At 41.6% G+C, this 26,443-nt stretch overlaps 2 protein-coding genes across 6 annotated transcripts in view; both read left to right on the top strand.

The window, feature by feature from the left end:
* The first annotated feature begins 376 nt into the window (after positions 1 to 376).
* LOC307252564 (equilibrative nucleobase transporter 1-like) lies at positions 377 to 8,788 on the top strand. Of its 2 annotated transcripts, none has more exons than XM_080030267.1 (13): positions 377 to 408; positions 523 to 745; positions 1,393 to 1,522; positions 1,748 to 1,794; positions 1,908 to 1,984; positions 2,426 to 2,518; positions 2,619 to 2,758; positions 3,707 to 3,879; positions 5,019 to 5,159; positions 5,444 to 5,551; positions 6,042 to 6,228; positions 7,072 to 7,195; positions 7,351 to 8,788. In XM_080030267.1, exons 2-13 carry the CDS (start codon positions 532 to 534, stop codon positions 7,483 to 7,485), a joined length of 1,569 nt encoding a protein of 522 aa, XP_079886393.1. In that variant the 5' UTR covers positions 377 to 408; positions 523 to 531; the 3' UTR covers positions 7,486 to 8,788. The 2 variants fall into 2 exon arrangements, with proteins under 2 accessions (XP_079886393.1, XP_079886392.1); XM_080030266.1 differs by having other exon boundaries at positions 5,016 to 5,159.
* A 7,954-nt stretch (positions 8,789 to 16,742) lies between these two features.
* Positions 16,743 to 26,443, top strand: part of ctnnd1 (catenin (cadherin-associated protein), delta 1) — a 28,384-nt gene continuing 18,683 nt past the window's right edge. Inside the window, exons 1-2 of one of the 4 annotated variants that reach the window (XM_080030195.1) lie at positions 16,743 to 17,059; positions 24,405 to 24,557. In XM_080030195.1, coding sequence (XP_079886321.1) covers positions 24,414 to 24,557 — 144 coding nt within the window. In that variant the 5' untranslated portion in view covers positions 16,743 to 17,059; positions 24,405 to 24,413. The other 3 variants (XM_080030196.1, XM_080030198.1, XM_080030197.1) reach the window with 3 other exon arrangements.

Genomic DNA, 26,443 nt, shown 5'->3' with positions numbered 1-26,443 from the left:
CATCGCTTATGCTATAATGGCAGTGAGTTGAAAAAATGCTGTTGAATGGGAGTCAATTCGCGTAAAACGTGCTTAAGCAGTCTGAATGTAACTCTTGTTTGTATAGGCCTACAGTGTGCATATGCATGAACACAGCCAAAATTATAAAAAAAAAATTAAAAGCGCGTAAAACGCGCTAACAGGCCCAGAGGTTTAACAGCCAGTGGCGAAACAAAAGGCAAGAATGATGTAGGCTACTCCCTGATATAATCAAAATAATCGTCTTAATCACACACACACACACACACACACACACACACACACACACACACACACACACACACACACACACACACACACACACACACACACACACACACACACACACACACACACACACACACACACAGAACTACAACTGGGCTAAGGGTGAGTGCTCCTCGTACTAGAGAACTCTTGCTGTGTTGCTGACTGTTTAATGACCTCATAATAAGATCCGGGGAAGACACTCGATCCTCTCTCTCTCTCCACTCTCCCCGACAGAGGGACACTATGTGCGGCAGGCGAGGAGGAGGGCGAGCCGCCGGTCTGCTCCGCTGGTGCACGCTGCTGTCCGGGCTTGTGGAGAGCTTGTTCTTCACCGGGATGGTCTTCGGCTGGGCTTCTCTTGTGTTTGTCCTCAAAGCTGACGGATACTTTGCCGGACACTGTGCCAACGCCACCGGGGAAGGCAACTATGCAGCCGCCGCCGCCGCCCCGTATACGGGTGCAGTAAAGCCTCTATGCATTGTAGACTATTGAAGCCTAGCTTATGTGGAGAAATGTTTCCAAAATGTGCGACGGATTCCTAAAAAGTAGCCCAAATGTTAAGGTGCACTACTTAGCCTAACTTTGGGCGTGTCAGAGAAGTAAAGTTCATAAAGTTAATTGGATCCCTGGAACACTGAAAGTAGAAAGAACATCTGAGAAGTTACTGTTTCACTGTTGTTGTGTGCAGCAGCAGGGCCCACAGTTGTTTACAAACATATTATAGTCTTACATTTGGTTCCAGGTGCCTCTGAATAATTTAATTTTGATTTATGATGATAGACAGACTAATTCAATACTAAGTATTACATGTGACACATAATGTGGATTAACTGATGACTCTTCAGGGGGAAATATAGGTCATTTATTTTGAACTACGTCTATCTTAGAACAAGAGCTTATAACACAAAAGCTTTCTGGAATTTTTGTAAGTTTGTATCTAACTCTGTGATCTAACCACATCATGGGAAAGAATGGTCTCACTGTGTATTTAATTAACTGTAATCTCAGCTAAATTCACAATGAAGGCTTGCACTCAACTGCACCTCTGAGAACTAAATAAAGTTGATTGATTGATTGATTGATTGATTACTTTCCTTCTTTCAGATTGTAGCGGTCAGGATGAGCATTTATCTTGGGTCCTGTCTGTCGCCTCCATCAGCAACACTATAATTCGCTTCCCCATCGGATACGTATTCGACCGCTGTGGGACTACAGTAACTAGACTGATAGCTATGTAAGCACACCACCACAGAGTCTTTTTCACTGTTTCCAGTTTGCACATAGGACATAGGAGTGGTACCAAACTGCTCATCTCTCTAACTTTTCAGCAAGGAATAAACTTGTTCCTTAACAAATGAATATAACGTGTGTGTGCACTTGAATGGCTGTAGGCTTGGAATGTGGTCCTGGAATGTTGAATGTCTATAGTTCAATGTCATGGTTTGTTTCCCTGTTCCAGATTTTTGTACACCGCTAGCACGCTGACGATCTCGCTGTCAAACGCAGGTATATGTTGTTGTGTACCTTGTAGTTTTAGATGCTGTACATTGACTACATTCACAAAAAAAACAGCATTCATTTTTTTTTATTTCCCTCTGCTCTGTCATTCACACACACAGAGACTTCCATGTTGCTGTACCCTGCCGTGTCATGTCTCATCATTTCAGGAGGATTACTCTACGTCACCAACGCTCAGGTTTGTGATGATGAGCGAGCCTAAAATATGTTCTTGTGCGGACTAATTTGAGTTTTAGACCCTAGGAGTTAGTAGGACATTTTTTAGAACACCATGCTGCATTGATACAATAATTCATGCAAAATAAGATCCCTGGCCAAGTATTGAGTGGATGAATGAACACTCTTTTAAGGAGATTGACATTTCTGTATTATAACTCCTTTTATTGATTGGCCAAATGGAATATTCAAATACTTTGAGATGCTGGATTTTTTGAGTTTCATGAGCTGTAAGCCTTAATCCACTAAATTATACAAAAAAAGGCCTGAAATATATTACTTTATGTCTAATGAATCTAGAATATATGGCAACTTTCACTTTTTGAATTAAATTACAGAAAAACAATTAGCTTTTTCCATGATATTCTATTAATATGAGATGCATGCACCATTGTCTGTCAAGGTTGGGAACCTGTTTGACTCCTATCGCTCCACCGTCATCACCATCTACAACGGGGCCTTTGACTCCTCTGCCGTTGTGTTCCTTATAGTAAAGGTATATTACGGATATTTGATGCCATGAATTTTTTTTTTTAATTAGACCTAAGCGCTCTTTATTTTACATTTAAAGTGTGTGCATCTCTTTCTGTCAACAGTTACTGTATGAAAGAGGAGTGTCTCTTCGCTCGTCCTTCCTCTTCCTGACCTCGTGTAGCGTTCTCCTCATCCTACGCACTATTTTCCTAATGCCCAGGGGACACATCCCCTACCCGCCGCCAGAAAACTACACTTACGGGTGTGATCAAATTAACAACGCCAGTGGTGCATTTTTTTTTATTATAATTTTTTTTAGATGTCTGTTGAATTTCTCTCACTTACAAAAATGACCGGGATCTGTTTTATATATTGTGTGTGACTGCCATAAAGCAAGGTAACAAGGGGGCATGGATACAGCCGATTCCACCAACACTTGTATCATGGCTTTTAACTGTAGAAAAAAACTTTGCAACTTTGAGTTATTGGGTTTTACAATCTCTCTATGTTGTACAAAGTTGAGCACGATCCATCACCTTTTTGAAACTTATATTTTAATAGGTTTTTAATTTTTTATACAGACAAAAAAGACAAAATAAGTACACACATACAGTACACACACAACCAACCCCCACCCCCACTCCCCTCCCTCACACAGACAGACAAGAAATTCAAAAGAAAAGAAAAGATGATTAAGAAAACAAGCTATAAATACACACACATAAACAAAAAGAGAAAAATAAACAAAACTGGGGAACACCACTCATGTCCATTGCAGGTGTTGTTGTTATTAAGGGGGGTCAGACGCTTCGGGCCCTGATGTATTGCAACACCGGGCCCCACACGGCAAGGAAGCCCAGCATGCTGCCGGACTGCTCTTATTTCAGTTTCTCTACGTGCAGGATGCCCACCAGTTCCCCCAGCCATGCGTCAAACCTCGGGGCCAAAAATAAATAAATAAATTTCATTATTATTTTTAGCATTATTTCCTCTCTGTTATTTGTGTATTCTTGGCTATTTGATTAGTTCATTTATTTATTGCATTGCTTGTCCTGTCTTTGTTCTATGTTCATATTTTGAATATATGACTATGATGTCCGATATATTACGATTTTTTTAAATGTAAAAGAAAATTGTCTAAAATTTGAAGAAAATAAGTTATCTAAAAAAAGAGACGCTCTCACTCAACTCACCCTCTCTCCTGTGACAGAGTAAGCTGCCCCGGTCGAAGGAGAGGAAAGAGAGAGGAGGAGGAAGAGGGGAAGGAGGAAATAAAGGAAGCAGACGGGAAGAAGAATCTACAGGAGGACAGAGCAGAGGATGATGGGACGTCTGCCCTGCAGCTGATCAAAAAGACTCAGCATGACACCAAGCAAGAGGAAGGTATCAGAAATGGTCTTCTTAAAGGAGGAGTCAGTGATACTGGAGAGCACTTGTTGTCAAAAGAACTTTAAAAAAAATCTTAATAGGTGAATATCTCTTCACGATCTGCTACCTGTCTGTACTCCGTGCGCTGGAAAAAGTACACAGCCTAGGCTCTGTAAACAGGCATGTAAAAAAAAGCGCTCCACCATAGCTAGCAACATACCATTTTACAGAGCCTAGGCTGTATATTCACACTGTTTTTTTTTTTTTTTTTTTTACAAAGTTGCGATTGTGGGGAGATACTGCAGTATATTTTCCGGCCTTTACTCAGAAAAACGGCGTTGGTAGTGGGTTGATGAAAGAAGACGCAGTTTGAGGCAGATGAGGAGGTCTCAGGAACAATTCTTTTATTTAAGCAACAAAACTCATCCTGCAGTCAAAACGAAGCCAATAAAAAGTTAAAGTATTTTAGCCAAATCAAATAGAGGTACATGCACAAAACAAAAAGCTATGAAGAGTTCCTGTATACTAAAAGACCTGTCTCTTCCTGAATTGTGGTGGCCTTTAATCTGAAAATCTAAGTTAGCTGATTGGTCCTTAGGTCAGTAAGCTCCACCTCGCCTAACTCCTGATTGGTGGACCCTAACTAGCTCTGACCTACGGTTTCAGAGGACATCTGTGTTAATCAATCCCCGGAGGCGATATGTCGTGGGGCAGTCTGATTCAGTAACCTTAGGACAATCCCTTTAGCCAATACATTAGCTATTAGACCGTCACCTTTTCCCCGAGACATGTAAACCCAAGCCAGACTGTGTCTCCTTTTGTGTGCAATTTGAATGATCTACAGATCTGCCTGCTTGCTTCCTCAACTTAAGCAATCCACTCTGCACACATATACCCACGAGAGCTGCTCCAGGCTCCCCTTATAGTTAAGTATGTATGTAATTAAACAATCTCCTGATTATCAGTAATCTTAGAATGTGTCATTACGAAATACACTACAATACTTACAAGTATTTTCCAGAATCACTGACTCCACCTTTTTAAATGTGCAATCATCATTGTCACTAGTAGATAAGATCTAATAATGTTACATTTAAAACAGTTCAAAGTTGATAAAGTTGTCCATGTTTTCCACTCTCATCTATGTCTAGTAGCCAGTTTCCGGAGCTGTGTGTTATCCTGGCTCTTCCTGTGGCACCTGGTGTGGTGTGTCACCATCATCTTCTGTCACTTCATCTTCTTATCCACCGTCAACCCCACCCTCACCCGACTGGCCAACAATGACCAAACCCTGGGTGAGGTTTACAATGATTGCATTTCATGGAGCATTTTTCGGCGTGTGTAATTCACTGCTTGTACAGATTAAAGCAGGATACGGAGGTCGAATAATAACATGTGGTCATCATTTCATTGTCAACTGTCTATGCAGATATACAGCATAATGCACCTGGTAGAGTGCATAATTCCTTGAGTTTTTCCATTCCCATTCCTTTTTTTGTTGTTCATTTTGATAGAACCTGTGGGAACAATGTGGCATTGTTTTCTCCTCCAAACTAAACCTTTTCTCCCTCCCCTTCAGTGAGTCACTACACCAATGCATTTGCCCTCATCCAGCTGTGTGGAGTGCTGTATGCTCCCATGAGCGGCCTCATCATGGACAGACACAAGCGCAGGCCTCTGGCTCCAGGTTAGCTAGACTTTCCTTTACATTATAGAGAGTTCTTGGGGGCAGTAGGGAGAGAGTTGAGCTTCCTGACAGACTGTTGGAAAAAGCTGTTAACCAGTCTGATGGAGCCGGCACAGTATTTTCTGATTGATCAAATGTCAAAAGCTGTATCTAAAAATCTGTACTGTAAATACTTTGGACTGATATATTATATACTGATATATTATTAATATAATATTAGGGACGCAAGTTTACGCTTTATTAGAAAGATATTAGATATTGCCAAATTTGCACATTTATTTTGCATCATATTAATTGTTTCAAAGGAAGTATTCAACTGAAAAAAGCTTCATGATGAAATCTTAAAGTAAGAAGTCACCTGCAGGCTCTTGCCTTAAGCGAACATAACAAATGATGAATGTATTTGTCTTTCATCTTTGTGTTTTATGCTCCTTAAAAGCCTCCACATGTCTGTTAACCATCATCATCATCTCTCATCTATTTCCTATAGGGGAAACCAAGCGCGAGGCAGACCTGTGTTCGTCCACCCTGGCCCTCTTCCTCACCTCCCTGCAGTGTTTTCTGTTCTTCCTATGCTTCACAGTTCCAGTCCTGCCCCTGCAGTACATCACCTTTATCCTGCATGCCGTCAACAGTGCCTTCTTTTACGGGGGCCACCAAGCCTTCGTCAGCATGGCGTATGTTCATGTTACCTTATGAGTAAAAAGTGAAATTCAGTGAAGAATACCTTACTTTATCCCTAGGTAAATAAGTTAAGTTACTTTATTAGTCAATGGATCCATTGAAATATGTCTATTTGGATATTCCCTCTCAACATATCGCATTTTGTTCGGAGGGGGTCCACGCACAGGGTACGCCACAGTGTAGCGCCACTCGAGCAATTCAGGGTTAAGTGTGTTGCTTAAGGACACAATGGTAGAGCTGGTGGGCACTGATGTACTGTAATACCAGCCACCACCAGTTTTACAAACAACACCCTCCTGTCCGGTGCCGGGGATTGAACCAGCGACCTCATGGTCATTGGTCCCTCTTTCCTCTAGGACATCCTGAATCAAATCGCTGGTTTCATCACAATACGATATTTGCAGATATTGCAAAGTCTGCTGCGACACAACTTCGATTGAATTCAGGGACTGCTATCAATATGAGACGATATCATACGGCCATTTAACACAACCTATTCAATTAAATCAACTCCCGACAAACAACTAAAAATCTGATTGTACCTCTTCCAGATATTTAAGAGATATTTTTTTTTAAACTGTCCATTCTTTTAGTGGAATTAGTGTCACACACAGATGTGACCAGACAGATTCTCAAAATAAAAGTATATCTTTAAGACATTGATATGCATCAACGTTCGGGCATTGCGTCGATTGCGGTTCGATTTCCCCCCAATAAATCGATATATCGATCTATAAGGATGTACCGTTACACCCCTACGAGTCCCTTATACTCCTCCCTGTTCTTGGTGTGATGGTTCTCTTCTCCCATTACCTCCCTCTGGCTCTCTCCTGCAGGTTCCCTATGACTCACTTTGGGAAGATATCTGGGGTTGCCTTGTCAGTGTCGGCCCTGGCACTGCTTCTCCAGTTCCCAGTCCTGCACCTCATCCAGCACAAGCTCCTCGGTGATCCGCTCTATGTAAGGGTTGCATTCACACTTGGCCCAGTTGATCCGTACCAGGCTTCAACGTGATTGGCAAACATATTTGGGCACGGTACAGATGTGTCTACGAGTCTGGTTCACCTATTTTAACCCCACTCTTGTCACATTCTTTCTCTCCTTCAATATGACAGGTACATGTGGGCGTCACCCTGGTGTCCCTGCTGGCTTTTATTCATCCGGCCCATGTCAGCCTCTACTGCAGCAAGCTGACCAAACAGAGGAAGACTCAACAAAAGGGGAGTGTGCAATTTTCGGCAAGATGTTGACTGTTCTAGTTTAGCCCAATTTTAAAATGCAATTTTGTGGACATTTTTGGAAACCAAATGTGCATGTTTTAGTTCATGTATTATGAAGATATATTTTGGGCCTTTTATTTTATAAATGAGACAGAGATAAGTTATAAACTGAACTTCTGTTACTGCTTTGAGTTTATTAGGTGAAAATTGATTCAGTTAAATAGTCATTGCCTGGTGAAGCAGCTCAAAGCCAGAGCTGTAGTAATACGGAGTAGGCCAAATGTATTTGTAGTTAATATGCTAAAACTTTGACAATTATGAGAGATAAATTCACATGTTTACACATGGGTGTGTTTCTCAGGTTATCATGCAGGTCTGATAGGGCTGTTCCACTCATGTTTACAAAAAGTGCTGCTAGAAATGGTACACGGTCATGTGTATGAAGACTTGTTATAGAATGTGTTGTGACACTTTTTATTTTGTTTTGCATTCACATATCGACTGTGCCTTTAAATGACACTGAGCCACAGATTTCAGGTCAGATTACTGAATGTGCACTTTCATTGCCCTGGACCAAAAAACATTAGGCTATTCTTAGGCACATACGATACTGTGAAGAACATTTAAATACCATAATGAGAAACCAAATGTGATAAACCACCGTGCAGTTGTGCAATACTTGAACCGAATAAAGATATGTTTTGCATTGATTTTGCCTCCTGAATTTAAGTTTCAGGAACCATGCATTCAAAGCCTATAAGGGCTGTGTCAGTGGGAGGGACAATCAGGCTCTGGAACCAACCACTGACAGATTTGAGATATCTTCCGTCATGAGTTAATGTGTCAGTACTGTGCTTCCCTATTGCGCTGAGCAGGGAGAAACTACGTCAACAGCCCCATGCAGAGTCTGTGGACGATAACAGTGTTTTTAGAGTAACAGCTATGTGCAACAGTAAATGCAAGAAGTCTGTGTTAGGGCCTATCTTATTTGCTGATCTTTGCTGTTAATTTCTTAAAATTTTATGAACAAAATAATGTCTTTTAAGCTTGAGACTGTGAATTAGGAGAAATGTTCTGATGTGACGCAATAAAGAACCCATATATGAAGCAACATGTTAATACCTATATACCTTTTATTAGCCTAAATAACGCGATTACTTATAATTGATCCACACCATGGAAACTGTCAGAAATAGTGGTTTAATTGGGTGTTTGTTTGCTCAGGCTTTGGGCTAATCGGCACCTTCATGGCTTCAAATGTCCTGCCACACCAGTTGTTGTTGTTGTTGCCTCTGGCCAATTCATCCACTTTTGTTGACAAAATGGTGTGTTACGTTCAACCAACTGAAAATATCTGACACAAGAAGGAGGTTATTGAGCACAGCATAGTTCAATTCTGTCCATGTGACTGACAGTGGATATAGTTTATAGTACACAGATCTAGTTGTAATATGGTCATTGTGAAAACAGAGTTCAGATGGTCAGACTGCATGTGTAGATCTGGGCTTTGAGCTCCAACTAGTATTTTGTTTCATATCCCCAGGCCCGGCCCTGGGCATAGGCAGTATAGGCAAATGCTAGGGGCACATCCATCCACAGGGGGCGCCGCTACAAAAAAAATGGGCTACCAAAACTTTATTTAAATTTTTTTTACTAGGCTAATACTGTTAATACTATAATTTCAAAATATGAGTTAAGCTTAAAATATGACAACTACTGAGGATTGACAAACTATAAAACAAACTTGAAGCTAGCTTACTTTTGGAAGATGGGTAACGTAACGTTACTCACAGCTTAAATTCATCAGAGACATTTAGAAATATTTTTCAGGTAGCCTACATCCCGTCATAACTTGCCAAAGTTTGCACTGCTTGTAATGGTTATTAGAGAGCTATTCATTTTCCACTATAATTAATGGTTGTCACCTTGGGTTTATTGTTTTAGTTTACATCAGTGTAAAAAGTGCACAGTATGATAATAACTGTTAATATTGCATACCTGAGGCAAGTCAAGTTTATTTGTGAGGCACTTTTCAACACAAGGTAAATCAAAGTGCTATACATAAAGCCATGAGATATCATCAGAAGGCTTGATCCTGATTTAATAAAAAGCAGGAGCAAACTTTTCAGTTTGATCTTTCCATTAGTTACTGCTTCTCTTCACTCTGGTTGGATGCTAAACTGCATTTCATTTTAATGACAAGAGTTTAATCTTATCTAATTTCCATTTTAAAGCTTTTCACCATATATTAATATAAATAATGTAACAACATGTATACTTCTCTTTTCTCTTCAGGTTTTAATTTGAAATACTTTGAGCCACCTGTCCTGCAGACATCTTCTCCACCTTAGCACAGCCCAGTGATGCAGCATGAGGAATAAAGGCTTCACCAATAGACCCAAAGGCAAGAGTAGTCAGGCTGTAGCAAGGTGAGGTGAGCTTGTTGAGATATGAAGATGAGGTCTTAACATCTAAATGTAGACAGCTCACTGTTGGAATCAAGTTAAATAGCAGTACAAACCAGAGGTCTCTGTCATTTAATTTTGTAATATAGCTTTTGTCTGGAATTATATTCAATGCAAAGTTATGATTTATTTAAAATATACTTGTAATAGATTATAATTTAAAACTTTAACGTCTGCATTTTTCTGTGCGAATCGTAATATTGTATTAATTTTTTAATGTTATGTCACTTGTTTGTAATATGTTTTTTTTATTTTGTGGGTTATTTTCTATCTAAAATAAAATGAAATGTCAAAGACAAAGCTATCCAGTTCTGTGTGAGTGTATGAACAGTGGTGGACCTGACTGCAATGCAATGGGGGGCGCCAGCTAAAATCTTGCCTAGGGCGCCAAATTGGTCAGGGCCGGCCCTGCATATCCCCATCAACTTTGGAGCATTTCTTGTGGGCAGTTCACTCTGCCTGACACCCCAGCACTCGCATGTTCCTTACGCCCATCAAATAACCATCACACGTCAAGAACTGTGATTTGTTCCCGAGCATGCAGCATAGTACAGACAGAGGTAGATCCAGTCATTATGGACCCTGCAATTCAAGCAAATGGGGAGCTACGTGACTGCTATGGATTTGGTTTCCCTGTCCTTTGCATGATGGAATGCCTCGGGCAAAAATAAACACTACATGTCAAACTATCTTTTACTTTTAAGCCTCTGAAATAAGCAAATACCGATGTTTAAGCAGCATTTACGTGATATTTGGCCACCAGGGGCAGAATAACTCCTCAAAGGCATTTAAAGATGTTTTTGCCTACACATGCAGCAGACTCAGGGCAACATTAGCATTCATTTAGAGTCATGTTTCTTGTCATATCAATTATGTTAATACAACATTCACTCTATTTTAGTCTCTGCGTTCTACACCACTCACGTTCTGAACACGGCAAAGTTCTTCTTTTGCCGATGTGTCAACACGGTTACATTGGTTTCAGAAAGGATTTTCTGCATCATGAATCGCTGTTGCACCTTCTTGAAACTCTTTTGCACAAATCTTCAACTAGCTGTCAGTCCTTCTCCATTTTTTAAAGATGACACTTCTGTGCTGCTTTATCACAAGCATGGATCACAGAGGCTCGTAAGAAGAGTTGTTTTTCTATATTTCCTACCCAAAATTCCCTTTGCAATCTTTATATTCATCTTATTTACATTTACAGCACAAAATATCTATCATGATTGTCCTCATTTGAACAAAAAATAAAATGATTGCATGAAAACTTTCTGGGAAAATCTCTTTAAAACAATATTACAAGAGGACAAGTGTATTCAGTGCAGGTGCAGAGTGCTGTTTGTTTTCTTTTGTGAATCATCTTTTGAGAAAAGTATTTATTTACTAGGCTATGTTGTTGTCCATTGTGTAATCAATGATTGAATGAAGGAGGAATATATTGATTTGACAACATGTGTGGTTTGAGGGAACTATTTGATGTTTTGGTTGTATTGTATATGATAATTCTGCAAGCAAATCAGTTCATTTTGGCCAGAGACCTCCACTTAAGTCCTTTGTGTCAACTGTTTGGAAACTGTGCATTCTGAATGGACGAATGCATTCAAACTACTGAGAAAGAACTATGTCATGCTCTGTGATAGCACCACCATGACCACGTGATATGGGATCTCTTTTATTTTACATGATATTGACATATCTGAGATGAACACAATATGAAGTGCTGTTTAAGGGCTGGACGATGAGAAAAAGAGGGAATATAGGCTAAATCGAAATCTTCAAAAATGATGTACAGTATGTTCACACCAGCTTTCAGACAAAAAAAGCAATGCTAATATTTTTGACCAGCTAACCTACACTCACCGGGCATTTTATTAGGTACACCTGTTCAATGGCTTATAAAAACAAAAAGCTAATCAGCCAATCACATGGCAGCAATGTAATGCATTCAGGCATTTATACGTGGTCAAGACAATGTACTGAAGTCAAACCAAGCATCAGAATGGGGAAGAAAGCGGGTTTAGGTGACTTTGAACATGGCATGGTTGATGGTGCACGGCAGGATGGATCCATACTTTCATGTTGTTTACGCCAAATTCTGAACCTGCCATCTGAATGTCGCAACTGAAATAGAGACTCATCAGACCAGGCATGATTTTTCAATCTTCTATTGTCCAATATTGGTGATCCTGTGAGAATTGTAGCCTCATTTTCCTGTTTTTAGCTGACGGGAGTGGCACACGGTGGGGTCTTCTGTTGCTGTAGCCCATCTGCTTCAAGGTTGGTCGTGTTTTGCGTTCATAGATGGTATTCTGCATACCCTGGTTGTAACGAGTGGTTATTTGAGTTACTGTTGCCTTTCTATCATCTCAAACTAGTATGCCCATCCTCCACTGACCACTGACTTCAACAAGGCATTTTACGTCCACACAAATGCCGCTCACTGTATATTTTTTCTTTTTCGGACCATTCTCTGTAAACCCTAGAGATGGTTTAGGATGCAAATCCCAGTAGATCAGCAGTTTCTGAAATACTCATACAAGCCCTCCTGGCACCCTCAACATTGCCATGTTCAAAGTCACTTAAAACCCCTTTCTTCCCCATTCTGTTGCTCGGTTTCAACCTCAATAAGTTGTCCCGTCCAGGTCTACATGCCTAGATGCATTGAGTTTCTGCCATGTGATTGGCTGATAAGTTACATGTGTTAACAAGAATATGAACCACTGTACCTAATAAAGTGGCCGGTGAGTGTATAAGCACAACACAATACCTGATTACAACTGCAAATACTGCAAACATGAGGGGCATTAAAAATTTGGAAAAGAAAAGTTCTTACTGTATATTTATTCAATTTCATCTGTTGTAGCAATGATAATTAAAGGGAGATTCAATACCACTTGCATGCGATTTAACCTATGTGTCCCTTCCACTACAAGTAACAAACTTCTTTCTAGTTGTTTTGGTAAAAAAAGAAATAAAATAAAAGTGAATTAATCTACGGACAAAATTCCAACATGTGGACCTGAACACACTTTAATTACTTATCTTAAAGGTGCTCTTTCTTGTGCTTTTTTATTCTTTTGACCAGAAAGGGCTTTATCAACAAGGAGATGATGAAACTGCTCTGTCTGTCTGATGCCCCTCACAGTACCACACTGTTACTTGGGTTGATGAATAATGTCAGTAGTCAATAAGTTTTTCACAGATCCAGTATCGCATGTTGACACAGTTTGAATTGCTCCAACTTCTCAGCAATGAGTACCATTTATAGGCCGCAGCACAGTCCTTCCCATCTCCGATCCTCCCACTGGGCTGGTCTGTTGTCCAGAACCTGTTCAGAAACAGACAGTCATATGTCTAGCTGGACTTACTGCACAACGTGATGCACAATGTACTGTTAGTCCACCATTGTCTTACCCTGTGTTGTTCAGAGCTGAACCATCTACCCATTTCCATGTTCCCTCTTCTTCTGCGTCAGTCAGACCGATCCAGGAATCTCGGTTTAGGGAATTGATAAATTCCTGCAACGGTACCCAAAGTTGTTAAGGAACAGAGAAAGTGTGGGCTTCTCTGACAGTTTTAACCCAGCTGAACACCCTGCATGGCAGCAAACACAACCTTTAAAGGTGGAGTCAGCGATTCCGGAGAATTCTTTGGTGTCAAAATCAGTCAATATCTCAGCACAATCCGCTACATGTCCGTACTGTGTGTAGGCTGAAAAGAAAATCCAGTGTTAGCTACGGAGCCAACTACAGAGCTACAATGTCTACAGAGTAAATGGGCATGTTTCTAGCTACTGTGCCCCCCCCCCTCTCCCTTTGCTGACTCCACGAATAACCTCTGAACCTGTTTTATTTTACCTGCTCTGCTTGTGTGTTTACAATGACCAGGTCTGCCCCTCTGTCTGTGCAGTCCTGTCTGCTGTCTCTCCAGTTCTTCTTTTCAGAAGAAATATAGTAAAAGCTGTGGTTGAGTGATGTACATCCGTCCTTACAGAAGTGATCTGACAATTCAAGAAGGAAAAGTGTCAAATGTCCATAGCACACACAGAACAGACTCAGTCCGGTTCAAACCAAACTCTACACTCACTGAGTTCAGCCAAAGTCTGTGTTCTCTCTTGAGCCAAAATCTCTTGGGTCTGTAGTTTCATTCTGTCTGCAAGGGGACAGCAAATGAACAAAGTGAGAGTCCTCTTTGAACTGCACAATAAATCTGAAAAACAACTGTTGCCTTGATGGTGTTTAGAACTGAACATTTTATTAATCTAGAGAAAACAAGTGTTCATTTCTTACAGTGGAGTCCAATGCCTATAGTGGCAGCCAGGAGAACACATACCAGCGCCAGACACACAGTCACAGCACTAACAAGAGTCCTGGCTGGGTGACAAAAGGTCATAAGAAGTCTTTCAAAGTGCAAAGGGAACATAGAGCTTTATTTGTGTGTGTGTGTGTGTGTGTGTGTGTGTGTGTGTGTGTGTGTGTGTGTGTGTGTGTGTTACTCACCTGGCTTCTGGTGCACTGCACTCTGCTTTCCAGCTCCGTGGCCCCTGTAGGTGTATGAGCTTTCATAGATATCTATCATCTCCTCAAACTCCTCACCCTCTCCAGGCTTGTTTAAAGCCTTTTCTCTCATATGCTTTTGTTCAGCAGGAGCATTTTCATAAATGCACTCTGACATTTCTATTACTGTCCACCTGATCTCAAGATGTGTGTGTCCGTTTGCCTCGTTTCTTCAAACTACTTGTACTAATTAAGACTTAAGAGGTTATATTGCTAGTTGCCCTTTGCTGTTCTGCTCACTTCTCTGTTTACTATGACTAAGAGTCTTCTCACCTCTGTGTTTCACACTTTTTTCCTTGTTCACCCTGTCCACCTTTGCACACACAGAGCTGACAGGATGTCTGCTTCTGTGCACTACTTGAGCAAAGTAGAAGTATTTATAACAACATTATATTTCATGCAATCACTGACACGATCTACAGAGGGGAACCAACTCATGGCAACATCTTCATATTCTGTGCACTCTGTCATTAGAGCTAAACCATGCTTGACCATGGAACATGGTGTTGAACTATACACCAACAGAAGACATTTTAAAGTATGGTATGTGTGCTGACCGGTTGTGACAGCAGGAGTAGAAGAACCCTTTAGTGACTGTATAGCACCACTTACTGGCAGTTGGTGGGACTAGAAAATAATTAAATGTGGTAACAGATATTCTTTGTGGGACTGTCTATAAATGTGTACATATCTTTTACCAAAAAAAGGACTACAGTACTGCGGCAATGTATTTAACTGAAAGAGGTATTATCAGTGTAGGATATGTATATTCTGAACTATCGAAAGTTATCATTCAGCATGTTATAGCCTATTAAAATATGATTTTGTTGTTGGCTTGTTATGACTGATTATTTTTTGTGCAGCAACAGTTCAATGTAACAGGGTTTAGGGTTGCCACTAAATAAGACCTACTCCGTCCTTATGCCTATAGCCGGCCCGAGGCATAAGCAAACTAAGCGGTCGCTTAGGGCCCCCGACCGCCAGGGGGGCCCCCTGCAATTTTTTAAAATGTATTCTTTAGTTTGTGTGTTTGATATTAACATCATATTATGCAAATTTGAGTTATCATACAAAAAAAGAATACAATGTTTTGGTCTAGATCATTTATAGCCTAAAAATGTAATCAGTTCATCTGGGAGGTAATCCAAAATTATCTGATCATGTCACATTCACATCCATGCACAGTGTGTATTGAGTTTATTTAAAAACAATTGGAAATGGGGCTGCCCTCAGTTGCCCATGCACTGTGTATAGTCTGTAGCCTATTTCAGCCTCATCTGTGGAAAAAAAGATACAGTAGCTGGACAACAGAGTTCTTCTGCTTTGTTCCTCTCACTGCATTTAAATGCATTCATTATATTACAGAGAAATATGTCCCGTAAAAGAAAAAGAGCTCCAAGCCCAACCCAGAGGACCCTCCATAATATTTTATTTTATATCAATATTTTTATGGAAAATCCATGTGTCCTTCTTCAATAGCTTCTAATTCATCTGACCCAGTGTCTCCAAATTATTTGTTCACACAAAATTTCTCAGATTTAGCCTCTTAATTTTCCTCTCAAAGTGCACCAGATTCATGCATTTCACTTTAAAAAGGTTAAAAAAATCTCCCGGGGGGGCAAACCCCCGGATCCCCCTAGGAGTGTCTGAATCTCGGCTGTCTAATATTTTCGCACAGCTGCACAGTGGAGGCACTAGCGGAAAACACTGGGTGTGTGAATGATATTTAACAAAGATCTATTTTCTAGTTTCAGCAGCGCTAACATTGGAGGGGGGCCCCCTAATCATATTTCGCTTAGGGCCCCCTGAAGGCTTGGGCCGGCCAGTGTTCACAGGGACTCATGCTGACCAAAGTGGTGAGATATAGCCTACTACATTACATTATTGGAAATAACATGTAGGCTACCTATTGCTTCCAAAAAAATTAAAAATAATTCAATGGAAAATCAGTGATTGAATTAAAGTTGAACTAAACATTGTTTTTTATATCTATTTTCAATCATTACAATTTTATTATAGGGTGCAAACCTGGTTATAAATCAACTCTAAATGTCAAAAGTGTTATAGCCTACCATGACCACGCGAGGGCAGTATCGGATCTCTTATTTTAGGCTACAGGTCCAGGAAAGGCTATTTCCATATCTGAGACCGAAACAATATGAAGTGCTCTCTGTTTAAGGGCTGGGAACTGAGAAAAAATAGATAACCTCACGAATTAAAGCCTATTCAGTTCTACCGTGAATAAGGCTAGGGAGGCTATAGGCTATAATTCTGACTTCACTTTTTTTTTTTATTGTAGGCAGGCTTCTGTTTTTTTTTCGTTTTTGTTTTTAAGATGAAGAGATGTAGCATGTCATCACTAACCTAGCAGACAAAATTAGTTAGTCACATTATGAAAAAGTAGGCTAGTACATGGCCGATATGCTAACTATTTTGAAAACGCCTCCCCTCCCTCTCTCCCCGTGCTACGCTCCGCTGGTCTCGTCCGCTGCCTGCTCGCCCCCACCTCGCCCCCCCAGCGGAGAGGAAGAGCACAGACAAGTGAACAACAAGCCGAGGCAAGGAAGAGAGGAAATTGCATAGGTGGGTGTTTTCTCCGTCTTCACTGAGGGTGCTCTCTCTGCGTGCGGTGGACAGCTCTCTTGGCGTTCAGCTGTGTGCTGTTTTTGTTGTCTGTCTGGCCTCAAACTTAGCCTACCTATTTCTCGAGCCTCCGAGGGTCGGGGCTTGGACCGTGTCAGCGCAGCAGCAGCGGCACTCGGCTAGGCTAGGCCTGAATCCACCACGGAAAACACTTATGGACTTTAAAAAACAAGCCTAACAGTGCCCCAACAACGGTAATGGCCCTTATTTTGCTATGGTGTGCTCTTTGCAGCTGGTTGGAGTTGGTTGTGAATGGAATGAAGACCTTTATTTTCGGTAAACTTGCTTGTTGTAAACGAATAGCGTTAGCGGGCTAGCTACCACAGCGCGAGCTAAGTTAGCTAGCGTCGGCGTAGTGAAGTCCATTCGTTGGCTTGAAGAATAACTTTGCTGCGGGGAAACTTGGGACACGTTAAACAGAGCGTGTGCGTGCAGTTATAACCGGTTGCTATCCAAACAGCTAAAATAATAAGTTATCCAGCCAGTTAAATAGTTAACATAGCATTGTATTCAATTGAATGATGTGGTTTGTGGCTGGGAGGTGGTAAATAACATACACGCAACAATATTAAAAGTGTAGTCTTTTTCTGCCTTTCAAACGACAAATACATGTCATTGTAGCTTTTGGACAGGGCAGGTGAGATTACACGGAAGTGGCTAGTCAGTCTGCCGCGTCATTCACAGTAAATTGGGAGTCAAAGTCCAGTCTCGGCTGCCTCACTTATCAAAGTCCTATTATGCATTGTACCTGAGACGCCCACTCTCTGCGGACGCCGAAACTCCACCGTGCTTCTCAGGTGACTGTCCTTGCATGGTGCGTTGTCTTTTAGTACATTGCTGTTGACTTTTAATTCTTTATTTTTGTTGCTTTGAAAGTCTACTGTGATTTGGTGTGTACCAGGTAGAGGAGGAGGGACAGCGGGATTCCTGGTGGAGCAAGCACAGGACAAAAAAGCAAAGAACCTGTTGTGTGGGTCTGGATGTGAGGGTGTGGTAAGGTGGCAGGCGCGTTTGTGTTACTTCATTATTCAGTCCCTGTGTGTCGTGAGGCTTTGCAACACAGACACCTTCTCAACTTACGGTTGTTCATTGTGCTGTATTACTCTGGTTAATGTGCTGGTTTGGATCACTCTTTTGGACTCAGCTTGCTCCTCCCAGTTTTGCAGTAGTTTCTGTGTGTGTCTATGTGTGCGAGTGTGAGACGCTAACTTTTATGGCACTATCACAACACACTGGGGCATGTTGGACAGCTCCTCTGAAGTAACTGTGTGAATTGTTGTGTGAATTTGTGTTGTGCGAGTTTCAGTGCAGTGTGGGCATGCATGCCTATCATTCTCCTCATAATCACCCTGCAGACTTGTCTGCTTTGACCTGCTGGAACAGAGATGGAAAAGATTGTGAGCGAGTTTGGACATGCTGTATGCTCAGAATTGTCCCTTCTGTAAGGAGTGCCAAAAAAAAACATAAGTTTGGACATTTTGTTTGCTGCCTAGAATGAATTTGTTCCTAGCCATGTTTCTGTACTGTGGGGGCTAAAGTCTTGCTGCTCAGCCAGTTGTTTTAACCAAGCCTATCATTTGTGAGCCTCTGTAATGAATGGTTTTCAGAGCGCACCACGGGCGTGTCCCTCTCTGACACACAGAAGCTGGGCTTTTCTTACGTCCGCCCCTCCCTCCCTCCCCATGTCTTTCCCTTTATCTCCCTTCCTGTCGCTCTACTTCCAACGGTTACACCTGCACTGGTTGTTTTGATTTGAACTTCTCCACGCTTGGGCTGGCCATGGGATGATATTATAGAGCACACAGAGCAAAATCAAAGTGCACTGATTTTTTTTTTTAAGTTGTGGAGATGAACCGTCGTACAGTAGTGCCCCCCTTCAGGGCCCGTGGTTAACTTCTTGGAAAGGTTGACTTCTCAGTCTTTTATGGCCCTCACTGAAGCAATTCAACCAACTTCCTTGTAATGTGGTGGTCACACTGGTGGCAGTCCCTAGTTATGTGAACCGACTGCTGAATGTCTTTACTTTGCTTGACCATTTTCACATTTCAATTGAATGGGAATGATCCTCAAACGTCTTATGGGTTTTGAAATAGATTAAGTAATTTCACTGAATTCATATATTGATGTGACTGGTTATATTTTGACTTTAGAATAACTCTGTTTACAGATTTGCCATATTGTGATATGCTATAGTGCTGACATGGAAAAATACATAAATCATGATTGACATATATGAACTTGTCCTTAACTAACATAACTTTAGGGAAAGTAAAATGTTAAACTGATTCATTTTGTGATCAATTGAGTTTATAGATTTTGTCCTAATCAATAACCACCACCGTTACATTAAGGTATTTGATAGTGTGACATAGGCCTCTGCTCTTTTTGTAAAACACAGCTGGAAACCTTTAGTAGCAAGGATACTGTGACTGAGGTCACATGTATTATTAACAGGGTCTAACAGCCAAGCAGGTAGTGGCTTGAGTTGTTCATTCTACACAGCAAAACAGTAGATTGGTCAATCAACAGGATTAACAAATTTGGATAATCAACAAATAACTTGAACTGGTGGTTAAAAGCGTGCAATCACAAGATTTCATCTTGTGGCTTTTTTCTCTTTTTGACATTTGATTGGCCACCTGGTTTATCACAGCCATGACTACAGCTAGCTATAACTAATACACCACAAAAAAAAAACCTAAGCATTACGTGCAGCCCCTTATGCAGAAATGTAGAAAAACTAGTACATGTCTATATCTCCTAATCGTAATGGTGCCTTTATGATTCTGAAAAGATAACATTGAAGCTTTATCATGATATCACAATGACTTAAGACCGGGAATAAAGCTAGCTTCATATCACTATGATATCCAAATAGCTCCCAGCTCCAGTTAGTTGGACATACAGTTGAAGCGATTTGTCAGTTCTATGCTCTCTGAGTTACAGTTGCCAGCCCGTTTCCTTCCCGACTAAAAATAGTATGTTGGGGTCCCGTAGATGAGACAGCTGGCCCTGAAAAGTCTGCCTGCACTAGTATATGTACAGGTGGGCGGGCGTGCTGGTGTGTGTGTGTGTGTGTGTGTGTGTGTGTGTGTGGGCTCTATGTAGCTACCAAAACGTGGGCCCCATGGGAGAGGGGGGGTTCATGGTTTCAAGTCCGGATGGCAAAGGCGGTAGTAGTTGGATGTGGGCCAAGGCTAACACAAAACACACAACACACTCACAGAGGCCAAATCTCTGTGTGACCATTCAAATGAGGCTGAGTCAGCGGAGCCCTTGGCCAAGCCACAGCAGCATTTCACCATAGCTTCACCTTGTGTGTGTGTGTGTGTGCATGTGCGTGTGCAACAAAATGCATGAGTCTGCCACAACCACCACTGCCAGTCACTTAAATAGCAATGGTAGCATTATCATATGAAAAAGAGAATATACTGCCATCACAATGCTCATTGGGCACCATGTTTTGATAGACCAACCGGCTCCTCTGTGTTTGTACTATGTCATAGTTTTCTGTGAGTAGTGGATGCGATTAATGTGTGTACATCTGTGTGTGTTGGCTCAGGATGGTAAGTGGCTTAGCAGCAGTGTAGTTCCCATTAGCAGATATGATTTAGCGCTGCTGCTAATGGCCTTACAATAGATTAGTGACTAATGCTCAGGCTTTAAGTGGCTGAAGCCATTTACTACTCTCTCACTAGCCACTGCTCCCTGCCACAAGAATGTTAGTGGTGGGACTTGCATAGCTATAGAGGTTGTGTGGGCCTTTCTGTGTGTGTCCGCACTCAGGCACAAGAGAACGCCTTCCTCTACGCTCTCAAGAAAGTGTTGACATTTTGACAGAGCCACAAGGAGCAGCCCAGACAGTTGTGTGACATCTCTGATGTGTGGTGTGTCAGCGTTCCGTTGCTAAGTCGAAATCTCTTATTTAAGGTGGAGTCAGCGATTCTGTAGGAAGCTTGTTGTCAAAATCACGTTTTGTCTGTGTAAATATTCATTCATTTTGACAACAAGCGTTCTCCGGAATCGCTTACTCCACCTTTTTAATGTAAAAGTTGAAGGAAGCCTTCATCACCCAATATTTCTTTGTAGCTTGCTGCCACATTTAGGGGCGCTTTACAACGTAACGATTAGGGCACAAACGCAAAGGTATTTTTACGTTTACATGACAACAGCTTTTGCAGTCTTGAACTTAAACCAGGTTCCAGAGTGGAATGTTTTTTAAACACGAGCGGCATGTGAAAACAATGACATCACTGATCCACTCCACACTCGTAGTACATTTGCTGACAAATTGCCACATGCGAGTTAGAAGACAACATGCACGGTGTCTCCGCGGCACCATCACTGTGATGCGCAGAGAGTAGCTGCTTGTCATTTGCAATGCTTGTAACCCTGCGCTCACACCAAAAGTTCATTGGTTCAGAGAATGTAACTGCACCCACCCAGCCCAATCTCTTTCCAGGATTAAAGTGTTGGGCTGTGAAGAAGAGAAAAACAACCGTTGACTTGAGAGATGGACAGGAGCAGCACAATGAAGGAGTGAAGGGTTCCCTTATTAGGACAGCGTCCAACAGCTGTGACAGGATATGACACGCTAAATCTCACTGTGGAATGTATGACAATGGTGGTGCATGTTTGTGTCTTTGTGCCGGTACATGTTGGTTTCTGTCGACAAAAGTGCCCCCCCCCTCCTCTCCTCTCCTCAAACATATGGAAAGAAATATGGCAGCATTTCCTTCACCAAAACTGGCCACAGCTGTTTGAGTATTTAAGGATATAAACAACGTCCGCCACACACACTCGCCACCTTTATTTAGTCTGTGACCCACATACACAATCACTGGCCTTGCACACTCAGACTTAATACAGGAGTCTTTGTTCACTCAGCTGGTCCTTGGTGCGCAGACGGAGAGCACATTTGATCTACATGACTCAGTCAACTTTGAAGTAGAAAAGTTTTTTTTTGCCCTGGTCTGGATATGAGCCACGCGCATGTCATCAGTTATTAGACAGACTCTGTTAAAGTAATCCTTCCCGGATTCCTCATACCTCTCTCCCCTTTGAGGAAGTCTGAGAGAAAAAGAACTTTGTCATAATTGTTTTAATTTGGCGTGCAGTGAGTTCACTTATTTAGACAGTGTTATCCTCTAAATGTCTTGGACACAGTTTATAAACCAACTGTTCAACAACAGCGGTTTTGTATCCAAATGCTATGAAAGCACTTTTCTCTAATATTGCAAAATGGTATCATGGTGGATAGTTGGTATTTCTCACAATTTTTTGCTTCCACAATCAAAGTGATAGTTCAGTATTTTCGAGGTGGGGTTCTATTAGGTCCCTATGTTAGTCTGTTACCTTATGGAGATGGCAATCAGCATAGTCACATTAAGGAGATTGAGGGGAGACGTCGCTGTAGTGGTAGTCAGCATTATACTGTTGATGAGGGGGCCGGCAGAAAAAAGTTTTTGCATTTAAATGCTTTCTTAAAACATTAATACCTGTTCAATAATGATGTCCACATTGAATGCCATTTCTTTGTTGCTTTGATAATCACTTATTTATGTTTTCTTGTGCCTCTTGAATAAGCAACAGTAGCTCTGAGTCTCACAGCTCATTGGCAAAGTGATACGCTGCACTGCACCAGTACAAGTTGGCATAGTAATACATAGCCTAACTATTTTTTTATTTAATCAATATATATTTTTTAAGGCAAGTGTTACTGTTTATATGTGTGGTGAAAACACGGTTTTCTGCTGGCCCCTTCTGCAACAGTACAAGCCTGACTTCCAAGTATTCCGAGTGTCATCTCCCCCATACTACCTTACAATCTCCATAAGGTAACAGACTAACTATAACTGTGCCTAAGTACGATATACACAATAACTTCAAAAATAATCATCTATCTTTTTAACGTGTCCGCATCAGAAGGTAGAATGAAAAAAATGTATCAATTGTTAAATAATTTTCCCCACAACATTGGGCAAAAAATAAGAAGTATGTTCCGTGTGAACCCCCTCATCTCTTTGTTTGTGCCGTGGACTGCTTTTCATTATGTTGCTTGTAATTTGATCCAGGAGAGATCTAGATGATGATACTGTAGGACTCTTCTACTCTGTATTCTTGATTAAAAGTGTTATGCATATTAAATAAGGTCATTGACCAATTATTTTTTTAATCAATTCTCCTGCAAGTTCAAATCCAGTTTATTGCTTTCAGTTTGCACTTTGCTGAGACAATAGCAGTCATTCTATAATACAATGGTCCAACATTAATCTCCCATGATTACAGTATATTGTCATGGCTGGCGTGGCATGCAAATGAACTTTCCTTCATATATTCGGAGAAGAGTGAGTCTTTCAGAAAGCGAAGGCAGCGAGTCCTCCTGTCGTTTTCTTGCCATGCTCTGGAGAGCACACCCCTGTCAATCCAAAACACCTCTGGCTTTTTCAATGTTGGTGTAGCTTGATGGTGTGATGGTGTCTCTTGATAACTCCTCTGAATGCTATTTCCTTGCTTTCTCTCCATCCTTGGAAAGAAGAAGTGTTAACGAGCCCCACATGCCGCAGCTAAAAACATGTTGTGATTGTCTCTCAACACTTTCTTACTATTTTTAACCCTGCATAGCAGAAGGTGAAGAAACGCACTGAAATGATTGTGCTAGTTCCCTTCCTATTCCTGCTCCGCTGACGCTGCTCCCACCTGGAATCTGAACTCAATAATCACTCTTGTAGATGAATCCTCGAGTCAGGAGCTCTAGTTTTTCTTGCTCTTGTTCTGCAAGAGCAAGAAACTAGAGCTTGTTCTCTCTCTCTCTCTCTCTCTCTCTCTCTCTCTCTCTCGATATAAGTATATTATTATTACATTTTTTTTACCTGGTCAATAATTTGATAACTTATTGCATTGTATGCAAAAAGTTATAACGTTATTGGCTCAGCAATTGTTTTACATTATTGGCAAGTTATTATATTTTCGTCTTTTATTGCATTAAAAACTGGCAGTTATACTCTATCTGCCGTTAATACACTATTGGCTGCTACACGCCTGCTGCTTCTTAACCCTCAAAATATCAACTTCATTAGCACTTTGGTGTGTGCATTCACAGATGTGCACGGTGCCAGGGCCCCCTCTCTGTCTTTTTAAATCTGTGCACTGTGGGTGATTGAGCCTCACTATGTATGTGTGTGTCACTCTGTCCTCTAAATAAATCTTGGTGTTGGGTTGAATCTCTTGTCCTCTGTCTCTCTCTCTGTCTGTCTGTCTGTCCTGTGCTGTGCTGCTCTCTCAGTGTATGTGAATGGAGCAGTGCAGTGCGAGTACGGCCTCCCTGCTGGCCTCGGTGCGGGAGCAGGAGAGGCAGTTTGAGATGCTGAGCCGCGCTCTGGAGGAGGAGCGGAGGTCGTGTGCCGGCACCCTGCCCCGTCCCCTCCCCAACATGCAGGTAACGCGGGTAAACATGAACCTGTCTACTCCCCCACCCACCCATTACCCTTGGAAAAAGTCCCCTCTCGGATACTTCATCCAACGTCGCCTTCATGTTCACCCTCCATCCCATCCCGTCTGTGTGGACTGGCTGAATTGTGAATGGCAGCAGAACTTAACACCAAAACACCTCCTCCCATGGGTTTTATTCAACATGGACTCTTGGACGTGTGCTTGAATGTACCTTGAAGTTTGGATGTTAAAGGTTGAGTCAAATGAAGCCTTTCCTGAGGAGGTCATTCACAGCCTCCATTACTCCTCCCAGCTTTGTCCCTCATCTTCCATTGGTTCCTGAGTAACCGTCCATGTTTCATTCATTCTCAAATACAAGTCCTGTCTTCATCTTCATCTTTGTCCTCCCTCCACACATCCAGCTTAACAACCCAGCGTAACCCAACCGTGTTTGTCTTGACTTGCCCATGGGGCTTTGCATGCAGAGCCTTGTCCTGCTTGACATTTTGTTTGTTGAACTATTGTCTTATCTTTAACCATCATCAGCCTTCTGGTTTATTCATAATCTGTTGTTTTTATTTCCAGTAAAAGGAAGACAGCCTTTAGCTATATTTTCAGTGGGGGCAAATATCATTAACAAGGACAATGGTTGGACCCCTTTCATCAGCTGTGTATTCTTGGTTAAAAAGAAAATCTAGAGCACTATGTCTGTTTGCTAGCTAAAGTGTGTTGGGCTGTTTGCGTACACACCCTCTTTATCATGCATGATTCAGTTACCTGGTTGGGAAAAGCGGGGTGACTTCAGGCTCTGATTTTACCTCACTAACAGACTTCCAGGCACACACCCCCACACTTCCTCATTCTTTCGCTTTCTTATTGATAAGCTTAGTCATTGGTGTGTCTGTGTGTAAAACCAACATACACACACACACACACACACACACACACACACACACACACACACACACACACACCCTTTTGGCCCTGAGGCAACCTTTGAAACACTCTTAAAATCACCGGGGTTTACCACTCGCTCACTTTCCCTCTTTTGCCTGCTGCTTTTGCATTCAAGCAGGCACTTAACCAGGACACGTCCCAGTTCCAGGTAATTCTGGTGGCTGATAAGGAGCAGAATGATAGGCATTTTGTGTGTGTGTATGTGTGTGCGCGCTGAGGGCAGGACAGAAATGTAACCTGTGCTGGTTCTTATCTGTGTTGTGTGTGTGTGTGTGTTTACTTAGCCCAAAGGCTTTGGCATGCCTCTGCCACTGTCCCAGGCAGCTCAACAGCACCTCACTTGTTTTACTGACAGGTTCCCACACGTTCGCCTCGGCCCGACACTTTCTAATATTCTCTCACACTGACAGACCTAATCTGAACTATAGTGTGTTGCTCATTAGTTAAAATGTGTTCTCTATTTCACCCAGGCAGAGACACACAAAATAAAAAGTTGTCATTGCTCCTCTTGCAGGTATTATTTCCAGCTTTTAGCAAAGTAGTTTCTGCTTTTAGATTTCCTCAGCATGTTACGTAGAGATACATAGAGCTCCCCCTGTGGCTGGAATGGGAAGTGCACCACACCCATCACAGGCCATGCTAGTGGTGTCGACTCAGGTCTCTGTCCACCTCGGGCCATTATTCATTTCATTACCCACTAATTATTCAATCCATTCTTTCCATTATCATTTCATTATTGTTAATTCATACGTTTGTTGGATGTGTGTGTGTTCCATTCAGCTACCTCATTGTCTGTGCCTAAGGGTGAGGTGCTGTCACATGAAAGCCTATTGTGTGTTTGTGTTAAGATTCCTGATGTGTACATACCTTCATGTAGGGTTGTCCTTTCAGGTCATGCAGGCATTATTTTGGCTGCAAGAGAGAAAAGCAAAGTCC

The sequence above is a fragment of the Ammodytes marinus genome, assembly GCF_949987685.1.
Source record: "Ammodytes marinus genome assembly, chromosome: 6".
Lineage (NCBI taxonomy): Eukaryota > Metazoa > Chordata > Actinopteri > Uranoscopiformes > Ammodytidae > Ammodytes > Ammodytes marinus.
The sequence above is the reverse complement of the archived record's forward strand: the minus strand, read 5'-3'. Positions and strand labels throughout refer to the sequence as shown.

Bases quoted from the DNA above. Each gene is read 5' to 3' on its own strand.
- LOC307252564 (XM_080030266.1), top strand. From the start codon at position 532: ATGTGCGGCAGGCGAGGAGGAGGGCGAGCCGCCGGTCTGCTCCGCTGG. The intron at 2,759-3,706 runs GTGTGATCAAAT...CTCCTGTGACAG, and splicing joins CCAGAAAACTACACTTACGG to AGTAAGCTGCCCCGGTCGAA. The intron at 5,552-6,041 runs GTTAGCTAGACT...TATTTCCTATAG, and splicing joins GCGCAGGCCTCTGGCTCCAG to GGGAAACCAAGCGCGAGGCA.